Source organism: Aythya ferina (genome assembly GCF_964211825.1).
Source record: "Aythya ferina genome assembly, chromosome: 4".
Lineage (NCBI taxonomy): Eukaryota > Metazoa > Chordata > Aves > Anseriformes > Anatidae > Aythya > Aythya ferina.
Genome location: NC_140300.1, coordinates 24,211,874 through 24,226,772, shown reverse-complemented (window position 1 = coordinate 24,226,772; position 14,899 = coordinate 24,211,874). Strand labels below are relative to the sequence as shown.

General features: G+C 45.2%; 1 protein-coding gene and 1 long non-coding RNA gene across 2 annotated transcripts in view; one reads left to right on the top strand and one right to left on the bottom strand.

Moving 5' to 3' along the window:
- The window catches only part of UBE2K (ubiquitin conjugating enzyme E2 K), a 37,228-nt gene extending 36,171 nt beyond the window's left edge, over positions 1 to 1,057 (bottom strand). Inside the window, exon 1 of the mRNA XM_084518404.1 lies at positions 490 to 1,057. Within this exon, the coding sequence (XP_084374530.1) occupies positions 490 to 552 (63 nt within the window). The 5' untranslated portion in view covers positions 553 to 1,057. The remainder of the gene's footprint in view (positions 1 to 489) is intronic.
- On the top strand, positions 1,034 to 1,897 carry LOC311436344. Its single transcript, XR_014692769.1, has 3 exons — positions 1,034 to 1,340; positions 1,453 to 1,532; positions 1,610 to 1,897. It is a non-coding gene; the product is annotated as an uncharacterized lncRNA (long non-coding RNA).
- The last annotated feature ends 13,002 nt before the right edge of the window (positions 1,898 to 14,899 follow it).

The window sequence follows — 14,899 nt, the reverse complement described above, 5'->3', positions numbered from 1 at the left end:
ACTGAAGCACCCTCCGCGAGGAGGGATTTACCTGCAAGAAACGCACAAGGGTGAGGTGCAAGGGGGCTGCGAGGCGCTCCCTGCCCCAGCCCCCCCCAGCGGGCAGGGCCTCGGCTGCGGGGGCGAGGGCCGTGGGCGGCGGGGCAGGCCCGGCAGCGGCCGCCCCTCACGGGGGCTCCCCGCACACGCTCCCGTTCCCCCCCCTCGGCCCCCGGGGGGAAGGGCCCGGCGGCTGCCGGCTCCCCGGGCCTCGCCCTCCTCCCCTTCCCTTCCCTTCCCTTCCCTTCCCTTCCCCTCCCCGGGGCCGCGGGCCGGGCCCACCCCCGGCGGCGAGGAGGAGGAGGTGGGGCCGGGGGGGACCGGCGGGGCCGCCGCCAGCACCGGGGGTGGAGGAGGAGGAGGAGGAGGAGGAGGAGGAGGAGGGGGAAGGGGAGGAAGGTGGCGGACCGGGAGGGGAGGGAGGGGGGGACAACGGGGAGAGGCTCTGACCTCCTCGCTCTTCAGCACCTCCTTGAACTCCCGCTTGATCCTCTGCACCGCGATGTTGGCCATCTCCGCAGCGGGCACCCCCACCACCTCCTCCTCCTCCTCCCTCCACCTCCTCCTCCACCTCCTTCTCCTCGCCACCGCCGCCGCCACCGAGCCGGGCCCAGCGAGCTCCGCCGCCGCCGCCGCCGCTGGAGAAGTCCCGGCCCCACCAAAATGGCGGCGGCGCCGAGCATGCGCGCTGCGGAGCCCGGCTCCGCCGCCGCCGCCGCTCAGGAGGGGCCGCCGGCTGCGCGGAGCCGAGCCCAGCCCGCAGCGGGGGGCGGCGAGCCCACGGACGGCTCCCGGGGGGTTCCTCCGCCTGCCGCCGCTTCCCCCTCCCTGCCAGAGCTGAGGGAGCGCCCCGGGAGGCGGCCGCCTGCCGCCCGCCCCGTCACGGAGCGGGCTGGGCGGCGGGGAGCCCGCCCGCCGCAGGGCTCGGGGCCTCCCCGGCGGTGCGGGGAAATGGGGGGGCCCCGAGGCGAAAAGCGGCGGCCCCCCGGGGGGACAAGGCGGCAGGGAGCGGCCGGAGGGGTCCCCGAGCAAACACCTGGCTGCCCAGTCTCCTGCTCCAGTCCCCGAGCACAACCCAGCAGTGAGGGCGCATCCCGTGCCCTGAGAATCTGCTCGACCTGTCCATGCAGCAGTTCACACCTGTATTTTCCCCATAAAAATAAATAAAGATAAAACCTCGCTTGAAAAAGCCCCAGTGCCCATCATGTCTCTCTCCCAGCCCAGCTCCTCGCCTTGGGTGTGCTGATGTCTCCTCACACAGCTCGGGGGGGACCCATGGGCCACAGCAGGCCCCGGAGCAGGTAACGGGGAGGCAGCACACGCAACCCTTCTTATGGATCCTGCTACAAGATTTTAAAAGATAAAAGGTGAACATGTCGGGCCTGCCTAATGGACTGTTATATTTTATTGCAGACCCAAACGCTGCAAGCCACAGATGTTGCTCTGTCTGGAAAACAGGAACAGGACAGCAGTAACCATCCCTCCGGCCTAAGGTGCGCAAAATCTGAGCAGTGTAGGTAGATTTTCATAACAGAGCATGAGATTGCACTTACAACTGTTGTTTATTCAGGAACTGGAGGCTTTCAAGACACTGAGGTCTATAGAAAGATAATGCAGTGCCTGCTCTTTCTGTACGGTGCAGGACAACATACAGCATAGGCGTTTGTCTCAAAAAAGCCCATTTCCATTGTCTTCAAACAGATTGTAGTGGCTTCCAGTTGGGATTGTCTGCTTCTACTCTGGCTTTAAGTGCTATCTGTTTATCTCCATTAGTATACGTAGCATTTTGACCATTACATGCACGTCAAAAAAAGTATGGGCTGAACAGATTAAAAATAAATAAATCTGGCAGCTATAATGCAGATGTTTATTGTTATTTTTCTGTGCATATTTACTTTTCCCCAGTGGTTTGACTGGAAAAAGCCCATTTTCCTGCCACAGTGTTGTACCATGTGCATCTGTTCATCAAATTAGCTCTTCTTCAGATCAAAGCTTGTTTTTAACACAATATACAATGCAGTCTCTCAGATGAGGTTTTTCAGAATCTTTCTGAGAAGGACAGTTTTGGTCTTCTTTCTTTTTAATGACTTCCAGTGTGATCTTGGGTCTTTATCTTCAGAATAATTTAGACATACATGTCCTGATGATGTGCTGAAGTTCCTTCTGAGGAGGCAGGCCATGACTTCTCTGTGCCTTAGGTTCTCACTTGTATGGTAACAGTAATAACTCCTCTCTGCTACACAGAGCTTTTGGATGAAAGTTTGTTTTATGGCGTGCTGAGCTCCTTTGGACAAAAAATAAATGGGCAGTTCATAAAATCTGCAGGTTAAATGCCTCATGTCTTTCCAGACATCTCATCGTAGTAAAAAGCTGAGCTTCTAATATTCAGATTTTGCTCTGAATGGAGTGGAAAACATGACCTTTATCAAGTGTCAGAATCCTTTGTGTTCCTATGAGTGTGTTTGTATGTTATAGGTAGTAGACATCCAGTAACAGCCACAGTAAAGGGCAGTGATTTTGCCTGGTTTGTATCTAGGTTCATTCCCATGTGCTCATTTGGATTACAAATGTCAGAGTCTGTTACTGCAAAAAGCAAATCAAATTAATATGAGTTAGCATATCTCTTTTCCTTACTATAACACACTCTTTTACTTTGTCCTTAAATAGGCATTTTTCCTTATCTTGCAACTGTTTCATAATCATCATATAGTTTTCCAACCCCCCCATTTTAGTTGTCCTTTTTCTTTTGATTTTCTTTTTGGTAAAAAATAGAGAATATAAAAAGGCTTTTTTTGGGGGGGTAGAAATGAGTAGCTGCAAGGTCTGCCAGCATTAAAATATTGCATAAAATCAGTACCCTGTAGTCAGCATGCTGGGGTTATCATTGTATACCCCCTTTAGGTATACTATATACAATGCTGTAGTTTACTAATTTGCAGAAGAGTCTACAGGGTTTTAGGCCACAACAGGACTGTAGACTAGAAGTCTTCAGACAGTATTTTTTTTAAATGCTTGGAAAGAAAAAAATGCTTTGAAAAAATGAGAGCATACTCAGCCTCTTTGCATAATTTCAGTGACTTCCATGTCTGACTTCATTATATATTTTATAGTATTCGACAATACAAATCTATGTGTATCCTCTGAATTAAGTTCTCGTCAGTCTTTTACCCTTAGAAAAACCCACAGACCAAACACTGCAGACACATAGCTCACTTTTTGTAATGTGAAATTTTGTAGTATATCTCAATTCAGAAGATTGTTCCTTCATTAATCCCATTGTCAATTTAGCCTTATAGCAGACAGTTCTTTCAATAGCAGCTTTCACAAACTAGCTGCAGTGGTCTGTACTTTTGCCTGCGGTCTTGGTCGTAAATAATAAGACTGGGAGGTACAGTTCTGAGTATCCATGCATTTAGTGCGCTTGGCATATTGCTTTGAAATAGTTCTGGAAGCAGGAGCAGGAAATATGGTGTATTAAATGAAGTTGTAACTATACAATATTATTGCAGGAGGAAAGTTTATAGGATCAGTGCCTATAAACTGAGGTCAGCAATTTAAGACATCAGCCCAGTCTCAGCAGGAAGAGGCCGCTGTTGCCGATACTAGGATAACCAAACATGCTTAACAATATATAATTTCCCATTTAATATGGGAGATGTTATCCATCCCACAACCTATATGTCAGAAACAGTTCCCCACATTTTCATGGAAAAGTGGCTCTTTTTCATGCACAAATTGTGTGGGCATGCTGGACTCGCCACAAATACAGGACAACCACTGTGTGCATGGCTCATCTGCCTGAGACTATGGATTCCCCTCAACCCCAGCATACTGCCTGAGGACTCCAAGATGCTTATGTCAGCACTAAAAGTGATTTAATTGCTGTTCTTCAAGTTAAGATTCTTGGTGATCTCCTTTTCATTTCCATATTTTGCATATTTTATTCAGTTCATGTCAGTAGTATATTTTTCTGTTATAATTACTCAAGAGAATTTGGACTTATTGTGGTTGTTCCCCATGATAATAAGAAGAAAATACAATTTCTGAATCTGTAACTTTCCAGCATACAATGCATTTTTACTTCTCTTGCTCTTTTGTGTCTTGCATAACAAGACTTCAGTCCTTGCCCCCCCCCCCATCTTGGCCTCTTTAGTTTAGAAAAATCAGAAATCTCTCATTGTTGCTGAAGGATTTCTTACCGGAGGAGAGAGCTGTCTCAAGAGATCTGTGTCGTGATTTCAAACACTTTAGAAAGAGGGACTGAAATTGTAACGTATTTTGTATTCTCATTTCACTGTAACATATTTTGTATTCTTATTTCACTTGTCTTCAAGAGGCACCTATGAAAGGATTAACCCTACAGGTTGTGTCAGTATTAGGTGGTATTCCCTTTGCATTTAAATGCTCATAAGCTCATTTATAATATACTTTATTAAGAAATCAGCAACACGTTGGAAGCACAGAATATTGATAAAAACAAGCCAGTTTTAAATTTAACTCTTGTTTTACACCGAATTTACACCTCCAAATTTACACTCTGGGTTATTCCAGCTTGCAGAGAGGTCTGCCTGCCAGAAGCCGTTTTATTTACCTGCGTGGCATCTTGCACATCACAGGGACCGTGAAAACAGATTTATCCCGCGCATTTATCGTCTGCCACGTTGTGTTCCTGTTGTGGCAGCGTCCAGGTGACTCAGCTCATTCCGAAGATTGGCTTTATCATAAAAATAACCAACTGGTTGTGCGAGTTGACCGAGTTTTTTAAGTCGTCGGCTGAACTCTCCTGTTCCTCCTCTCCGTGTCCACGTCCGGTTCCGTGGCCAGGTGTAACAGTGCCCTCTCCTGGGTGGAACCGGGCGGGTTTGCTCGCTTATCTGAGACACATCCCGCTGTTGGGGAGCTCCTTGCCTTGCAGAGAGCTCTTGGCACCGCTGCTATATATAAAGGCTTGTCTCATCTTTCCTGTCAAGGTGTTCAGGAAGGACTTGGAGGGGTTCTGCAGTCGGAAATGCCTGAAGCGGTAGGACAGCAATTGGTGTTCCCAGTGGAGAGATGCTGCCTTCAGTCACGATTCACTCTCTCTAAAGTTGTGGTTTTCGTGTCATTAGCAGCTGGAATCTTATTTCTTAAAATACAGTAAGTGCACTAACTGAAGATCAGATTTACCTGAAGTCACTTGGTTTGAAAACATATGATGCCACTTGCCTGACTTAGTGGGGTTAGATCAGAAATTAATTCAGCTATTGATTTTACATCAAGCCATCTATGGCTAAACAACATTTAGCAAAATTTCCATGAAATAATTAATGCCTGTGTAGAAATGTTTGGTAGTTTAATAGTAATACCCTATTTTTCTTCATTTGTTAAGGGTTTTCATTAGAAATTGATGTTATGTCCTGGACTTTTCATTAATTTGGCGGCATGGCAATATCTTCTAAATTAGTATTTTATCTGAACCTGATATTTTTCATAAGAAAACCGAGATACAAACAGCTCCCTTTTAAGTCCGACAGCATTTTTATTTTTTTAAAACTTATGTTTCTTTGTGGAGGAGTGATTTTCAACTGGTGGTATCTACACCTTGGGACCCAGGAGCTGTTTCTTGTGGGTTCATGAAAGGCAAAAAACAAACAACAAAACACACTCAAAAAAAAACACCAAATAAATAAATAAATAAATAAAAACAGGGTTGGCTATGACAAACTTCTTGTAATTCTGTGGGAGGTCACAGTTTTTTAAAATGTTCTTAATGAGTGGGCATCTGCCTTGAAAAATTTGGCCTCAGGAGACCAACAAATCGATCAGAGGGAACTAAAAGCATTTCTTATAAGGAAAAAATTGTGAAGCTGTACTCTTTTCTTCCTATTACAAAAAAGAAGATAGCAATCCTTTTGAGGATCCTTTCAAAATGAAAGCAAGTTTGGAGTACAAAAATAGATTTCACAACCTATTATTATTAGTTTTATGAGTATCAGAGTTATAAGGGAAGAGAGGATTTGGCAAGTAATATAAAGGATATAGTTACCACACTGCTTTGCTGGTATATTTTTTTTCCACTTAGAAACATTTTCTGCTCTGACTGAAGAATTTGTACTAGTTTAAGCATTTTGCATTACCATCTAATAACGTAATAACTTTTAGTATATTATCAAATCTATGTAACTTTATTTAATAAAATATGGCAGTCTTCATAGATAGATACAAAAAGGACTAAAGAGATGCCTTAAAAGGGCAGCTGGACAGCTTTTCCTGGACAACTGGACATCATCTTCTCCCCTGTCCTTAGTATTTCTGACTGAATAACAATCTCTGCTATTTTAATGACCATGGGGACTCAAATCAGATTCAGACTGATGCACAGAAAATCTCAATTTCATAAATGTCATCAGGGCTGAAGCATATACAACCTTGAAGCTAGAAGCTTAGATTTGTTGTTCAGCACAGTAGTAGCCAGAGAAGTAGCTAAATGCTGTGAGAAAGTGAGAGAGAAGATTAAAATGGCACTGATAGTGTGGAGTGATTGCTTGGGGGTGGAGTTAGGGTATCTCATTAGGACAAATTAATTTAGTTAGAATTGGAGCAGCATTTATTGTGAAGCATTAATTGAATGAATATGGGAATCCAGAGTAAATAAAAAATAAAAACACTTTCTGTTTGAAAGTAAATGCAGTAACAGCCTAATTGCACAGCACTGGTAGTAGACTGTGGTCATTAACTGCCAAAATATTTTAATGTTCCTGAAAGTGTAGAAAAGTTACCCACTGGAAAGCTTTTTGTGCACAAAGTGGTCCAACTGTTCGCGTGTAGATCAGATTGGGGTCTGCAGGGTGCTTCCACCTGGCTTCCTCCTTTTTCTTTTGAGGAGACAGGCAACACTTACTTGGGTATTTTATGTTAGAAACTGTTTTGCTACATCACCACTGTGTCCGCTTGGGAGAATGGGATGTGACCTCTTGCTCTTCACAAAAATTTTTGTGATCTGAGACATAGAGCCATCAATGCAGGCTGAAAAATCGGGATCAAGCTTCTGCGGGCAACAGTTACACATTACACCTGGTCCCTACTCCAAAAAGCTTTCCAGTTATAAGAGATTGTAGATTAATGATGTATAAACAACCACAATATGGGCAATATACATGCAATAAAATAAGAAGTCTTCTAAAGACTTCTTATTACGATATACATGCTATAAAATAAGCAGTCTTCTAAATAAAATAAGAAGTGAGAACCACAGAGAGGATATTTTCCAGAACATTTTGCATCATCAGTTGTTATGAATCCCTTCAATCTGTTTTGTAGTGCACAAGATTTCTTAGGCATCGTGAAAAGAGGAAAGTATAATTCCTTTTAATAAAAAAGAAATCTAGAGCTCTTGAATTCAGCTATTATTACTTGATCTAGCAATTTGGGGATTCTGAGGCGTTTTTGAAGATTCTAACCAGAATTTGAACTTATTTCTAATGAGAGCCATCTTGCTAAACTACAGTATGATCTGTCATGATGGTCACCAAATCTACAACTGATGGAAGTCTTCTGGAACTGTTTAGAATAACAATTTTCAAGCTAGTGAAGTTTGTCAGAGATCATCCCAAAAGTGCTCATCCATGACAGATGGGTAATTTATCAAGTTGTGTTGCTGTTGATACCATCCTAACATAGCTGCTAGGACAACTTTGTACTAGGAAAAGAAACTTCTCTATTGATCTCGCTACAGTAGAATACTAATTTAGCTAATTCATTAAGTCTAAATCACTACTCACTGTTTAGACCACAGTCATGGAAACAGTTAATTGAACTGCATTTGTAGTCGTATAAACCAGTAACTACCAACTCAAGAATACAAATTAAGACAAAGTGATTTTGTTGTTTTCCTAATCTAATTGTCTCCAGTCTGGCCACGGGGCTAGCAAGGAAATGGGATCTGGCAAGTTATTAAAGGAAGAACTGGAGGATAAAGTCAGGTGAAACAAACAATATTCAAAGAGTGGATGGTTAGTGCATCAGCTCATGTGCAATGTCCCTGAACAGAGCAGAAGCAAGCAATTTCTCTGGTCTTTGGATCTCTGTCAGGTACATAATGTTTCACAGACCAGTATCGAGAAGATCCCTACTGCTCTGTGTGCCTTTGTTTTCAGCAGTAGTGCTCGCCTTTGTTTCTGGAAGATCCAGTTTGGGTATGAGGAGCTTGTCTTGTGCATTTTCTCAAATGAGGGGTAGCAATTATAGCAGTTTCAGTGAGGTGTAACCCAGCTCATAAAATTCCATTACAGCTTTCCCATCTTCCTGACAGAGTGCAAAAAGATTGCATGGTAAATTGGAAATTGGCACCTTTTAAAAGGCACTATTCTAGACTGTATTTTTCTTTCCCCAATTAGAGGTTAGTCATGCTGGGAGAAATTCAGTCATGCTGGATGATTGTCTTTCAGGACTTTGCAGCTCCCATCCCCTAGTCCTAGGAATGCTGTGGTTGGTGTTACGCTGTTGGTCCCTTCCCTAACCATACAGCAGGCATAAAACCTGTGAACCCCAAATAGTCCGTGTATGCACTGCCTTCCTGCACAGCTATTTCTGGGTGTCTTGTTATCCCTGTATTTTCGTGTCACCCATCTTAAATAATTTTAGCCCCACTGAAATTGGGGTGGAAGCACTCTCATGAGACCATCTAGTCCAACCCCCTTCTGAAGCAGGACCATCTGGAGCACGTTGCCCAGGACCATGTTTGGCTGGGTTTTGAATATCTCTAAGGACAGAGATGCCACAACCTTTCCAGGCAACCTGTTGTAATGTTCAACCACAATCAGAGTAAAGCAGTGTTTTCTTATGTTCAGCTGGAATTTAATGCGTTTCAGTTTGTGCCCGTTGCTCTTGCCCTGACACTGTGTGCTGCTAAGAAGAGTCTAGCTCCCTCAGTTGTTTCTGGCACCAGCTTCAAATCCTTTTCATCTTTTTTTCAGTAATTACCTCCAGTTTTAGAGGCAACATCTGTGTCCAATTTAGACCTCAGTAGCTTAACACAAAGGTAACCACGAGAACCCATTTCAACATTGGAAATGTAAATTCACGCTGTGAACATTGAAATGTTTTCCCTTAATTTATGCAACATTTTTGCAAAATTTGCTAAGTGTGAAGTATGAGCTGAATACTACAGATTTTTTTTTGTTCCTGACCTGATAGCGTTATCAATTCTGTAAGTTGTAATTATCTTTTATATACTAACCCACTTCTAGGGTTTACAGCTCCTGTTCAATAGATTTGACAGAACTTACTGCAGCAAACATCCAGCTGTGCCATAACCACAGCCTCAAAGAGCAAAAGTGCACCAGCTAAAACCGTCGCATTAAGTTCACACAGATCTTGGCAAGCTGAGAAAGGAGTTATTCCTCGGTTTTGTCAGTACTCACCTACTAAGATCTAAGATGAAAAGCGTGCTTGAATGTGCTACAGAAACCAAAGTATGACTTACCACGATAATAGATCGGGTTCTCTTCCAACATTTTGATTTATTCCTTCTGGAGTCCATGCAGAGGTGCAGCCATCTCTTTGTGACAGAATACTGACTGGCAGAGTTATGCCTCTTGATACACCTCCTCAGTGATGTATGAAATGTCGTCCCTCTTTGATCTTAGGAGATAAAGCCTTTTTTAATGGAAGGTTACTCTTAAATTTCAGTTGTATACCGAGTGCTTATTACCAAACACAAAACTGCATATCCATTTCAGATCAGAGTAATTCCCAAACCCTGACCAGAAAAGTTTGACTCCTTGCTGCTTCTTAGTTAGATGTAGTAAAGTGTTCCAAAAAATCCTTTGGGGTCCTGTTTTCCTTTCCTTTTCTCACATTTTCTTCTGCACTAGCATTCATCAAACCTACTGGCTTGCATTCTGTGCCTGTGGCTCATCTATCAGATACGGCTTCTTCTATCAGACGTTCACCTGGAAAATGAACAGGGATTCATTTTTATTTCAAGTCTGTAAGAACTGTAACAGTTGAGGGCTCTGACTCATATTCAGAGGCAGATTCAGACAGAATGGCGAAATGGCTCTGAACACAGAGAGAGGATGACATGATGTGTGTTTTTCCCGAGTGGCAGCAGTTTTCAGACAAATATAGCGACGTTAGCTGCTGGTAAGTTTATGGCTGCAGATAATTTATGGCTGTGAACTACAGCGGCTCAAGAAGCAGTTCACACTGCTTCTCATCTTTTCTTTGCAAGAAAGCTACCACAACTGTGCAGCTGCTATTATGGTTTCTGCCCCAGAGGAAAAACAATTTGTTAAGGTTATGCTAGTGTTGGTTCACTGAGACCGCATTTTTAGAGGGGATTTCCCAAAGTATTTGCAAAATATGTTCCTGACACTGATTGCATAATTATCAATCACAGTGAAATTCAGATCTAATTTTCAGCCTGGTTCAGATGAGTGTTGTCATTAACAATTCAGTGGATCAGATCTTAATCTTCCATTCTTAAATATTATTTTGCCAGCCTGATCTCGTAACTATTATTCGAGTTAACTGTAAAACAATCCTTGCCTCCTCAGTCTCAGAGTTCCTTCCTCCATTTCCTGGCTTGGAAAACGTCACTGGCCAGCTGTAATCTGGCAGCGTTATAGCAATCCTTTGTGATTGTTTCCCCTGACATCTCAAAGTCCGTGTTGGTGTGTCGATGCTTCTAGAGCACAAAAGCCCTCCGTACAAAAGCCCTCCTCTGACAGCTTCAGTGGGGTTTCTTCCTTCCACCCAGCCATATTTTATTCTGTGAGTCTTGACAGCTTAGGTTGTGGTCGGGCGTTCATGAGGCTTGTATCTGTACATTGAGAAAATCTAGCAGTATAAATTTGTTTCAGTTGGGATTACACGACTAAATTTCAGTTACATTAACCTAAGCACACAATACAGTCTTTGTGCCAGCTAATTCGCAGTCTCGCTGCCTAGTATCCCGGGGTGCTTTGCAATTCCCCAGTGCTTTGTGCGATGCCATCCCCGCTGAATTCTAGGAATGTCTGTGAGCAACTTTGCTAAGGACTTGGATCCTTTTTCCAAAATTAGATGCCTCCTTCTAATTGGAAGTGTTGCTAAAAAGACATGTCGCTGCCAAAAGGCAACTCATACCTTGCTACTACTGCAAGGGGACGTTATAGTCTTTTTTTCTTCGACTTCTTGGATGCCGTTTTCAGACCATGCTTCAGACGTCTTCCAAGGGGCTTTTCAGCATCAAAATTTGCAGTGTAGTTTTTTTCAGATTCCTTCTGGGAATAGCATTATCTAGTTATTACGGACTGCATACAGGAAAAGAGGGAGCAGACAGAAAAGGAGTTTTGTTAAGAGGACTTGTCCCATTTCTAGGTCATTTTTCAGATCAGGCATGAATTGCAGCTGAAGAATTTCCGTTCCACAAAGTATCAGTATGGGAGCGATACCGTAACTAGTGGCACAGGTCAGGCAGCAAAGATGAGAAGGACATCAGCAGAAGAACTCTGGAATGGCAACAGTAGTAAGGTCTTGGATATCTGTAGCAAAGTCATGCATTATTTGGCAGGTTAGCTCACCAGCATGACTCCTGCTTTTCCATTGCCTATTAGGGTAAAAAAGTTGAAAGCTAGCACCAGGATCTGGAATGTGACATCTGCCTGCTGCTTTGCAGAGTGCCCCAGCCACACTACTTTCATGTGACAGATGTAGAGAATGTCACAGTAAGTTTTGCTCAGCTCCCACCCTCCTCTATGGTACAGGGTTACGGGTGGAAGTAACATTACCATCTTCTGCCCTTCAAGTGGAGTTTTCATATTTTAGCTTGGCAGTGGGCAGTACAATTCTTTCTGGTGTGCCAAAATCAATGGATTTACTATTCTGTCCTTGTTGCTAGCTGATCTTGAATGCATCTCATGCCTTCGTTCGTAAAGTCATTACCAGTAGCCTAAGTCATCACTGTTTTCATCCTAGTTTGCCTGCCAGAAGGGAGAATTCATGGAGTGAGTCTGAACACAGCCTCCGTATCAGGTTCTCGTGCTATTGCTGTGTCGTGCACTAAATTTGTGAGTGTAAGGGGAGCAGATGGCTGAAGCCTGGGAGTGGGAAGCTGAGATAGAATCAGTGCCTGCTATGGCTTGTTCATTTGCCCGTGGGAACCAGGAGGGCCAAATTGTGAGGGATGCTCTGGCAGAATGCTTTATGCAAAATACCTACTCTCTGCCTATATATGTACTTGCTGATTTGAAAGTAAGAAGCTGAGATTTTTCTTGCTCCTGCCCTCTACTATCTGTAGCTCTTATTGCCTTCCTTGACGGTTCATATTCTGAAGTTTCTTTCCACGAGGATCACTCTTTCAGCAGTCCATCCTTCACTAGGGTCATCAGGTTCCCAGCTCTCCAAGCATGCCGATGGAAACATACATGTTGAACAGAGAAATGATCAGATTTTGCTGTCAAATATGCAGTGCAAATAATGCAGAATGCGATACCGAAAAGGTCAGCTTTTTCCTGAGCCCAGTTACGTAAATTTGTTCACAGATATGTAGAACTTTGCAGTAACAACATGAGGGAAAGAAACAAGATTAAGGAGAGAGGAGCTGTTTGGTGCGTGCTTGCATATCACCCAGCATGCTGCCCAACTGGCCAGACACTGCTGCATGCATATCTTATCAAGGGACAACTTCAAGAGATTGCACTGTGATGTGAGTTCCTGGATGGGGTGATGTGAGAAATGAGTGAGAAAGTTGTGATACGATGAGTTTTGAGGGGGCTGCATTTGAGTCAAAGGAAGAGAGGAAGTCATCACAGCTGTAGCTGTAAGTTCCATGCTGCTTTCTTGTAGATTGCTCAGTCTCCATCCCCACCAGCTCCTGCCTCTCCTTTGCAGACCCTTTGCAAGTTCATGTTTTTTTTTCAGACAAGGCATCTGAGCCTGTCTAGCTCATTTAGTCTATCCCTTCCAATTTTAGGATTGTACAAATTGTTTGCCAAGAATCAGTCACTGTGAGACTCTCTTCCCAATTCCAGCAGTTTGCCCAAGTGTGCTTGTCAGCCGTTTAGCAACAACAGACTGCTTGGCTTTACCCACAGGCAAGAAAACAGAAGTGTTCAGTGTTCATGCCTTAGCTTGACAGGAGGAACCTTCCCCTCCACTACTGATGAGTTGCCACTGCTCTCCTCTCTTATCTGAGCCAGGACTAGTACAGTAAGTTGGTTCTGGTTTGGGGATTTCAGGATCTCACCTCCGTTTTCTAGAACAGTGACTAGCCCTAGGTGCTTGGTATGGAGGGGTAGACAGATAGGCAAGGCTGCTTAATGGTGTTGGGAAACCATCTCTGCTTGCTTCTAGGATGGCTCGTTCCCTGCTAAAGGCTTAGGAGGACAGCTGAGGGAGAGGTGTGAGCAAAGATGCAGCTACAGATGATTGTACTGCTTATGACCACCCTCTGGCACTGTGCAGGAAACCATTAACACAGGTAACTTAACGCTGTCCTGTGTTGGGTCAGGACAACCAAAATATACTTCAAGCCAGAGAAAGCCCAAACAAGTGTACCTCGATGCAGCTCATGGTTTCTGTTGCACTCTAAATTCCTGGGACAGGCTGTCAAGAAACCTGTTCTTCCAGGAAACATTGTAGGGATATAGTTTTGTATTCCCAAATTAAAGATCTATTTCAGCATCCTTAGTGCCTTACCAGAGGTTCAGTTCCCTGGAACGAGGAAGAGAAGACAACATCGGCTCTGTGCACTTGAGATTTTTTGTGTGATGGCCTGGCTTTGTGTCTGTGCTTCTGTTCACTTTCCAGTGTTGCCACTGTTTAGTCTGGCACTGAGACAAGAGAAAGGGCTGACACATGGGTCATGGAAAGAGACAAGAGAAAGGGCTGACACGGGTAAGGAGAGGAAAGGTCCACGACAAGCCGGGACTGTGGGCCATGGCCAGCTGCCTCCCAGAAGTGGGCTGTTATGCCCAGGGCCAGCCCTGCAATGGGAGCAGGCAGCTGGGCCAACCACGTTGTAAGGACAACACGGCTTTGCACCCCAAAAACTGCTGGAGGGGCAGGACTGCCAACTGGCAATGCGCCCAAGGCTTGGCAGAGCAATGTAGGCTTGACATGCAAAGCTTGAAAAAAACGCTCGGATGAAAACAAATGGCAACCCTATAGCCATGAAAGAGGGTTTGAACGTGCTGTGACGTGGAGAAGTGATGAGAACAGCCAGGGTTGTCCCCGTGTGGGCCGTGTCAGACCGTAGGAGGCACTCGTGCTATGAGGTACTGACTGGTGGGAGCCTGCAGCTCCCATCCCGCCTGCCTTTCTCACTGCAATTCAGCAGCATCCATGTTTTCTGTCTCAAAGGACGTAAGCCAGCCTTGAAAACATCAGAGAACAAGATTTTTTTTTTCCTGTGTAATCCCCGGTGCATGATGGTGTGGCGTCACGGTGCCCAGGGCAGGACTTGGCCCCATCCTCCTGCACAGCGCCTTGGCCAGGCACGGCCGATCCCAGCTGGCTGCCTCGAGCAGCCACCACCTCAAGTTCCCCATTCCTAACTTCACCCCACACCTTCTAGCCGGACTGCTGCCATAAGGAAGCCTTTTATTGCTGAGGGGCTTTGGGGCCAGGAGCTCCTGGAGGGCTGCGACGCGCACCACACGCCCCTCACGCCTCAGCTCGAGGACTGGCCGCACCCCACAGCCCGCTCCCCTCGAGGGGGAAGAGAGGGCTTCATTTTGGGGCCGTTCCTTCATTTTGGGGCCGTTCCTTCGTTTGGGGGCCGTTCCATGGATCGCCCCCCCCCCTTTCCCGAGGCGGCAGGGCCGGGCCGAGCCGCTGCGGGGCGGGAGCGAGGGGCGGTCGCGGCGCGGCACCGCCCCGGCCCCGGCCCCGCCGC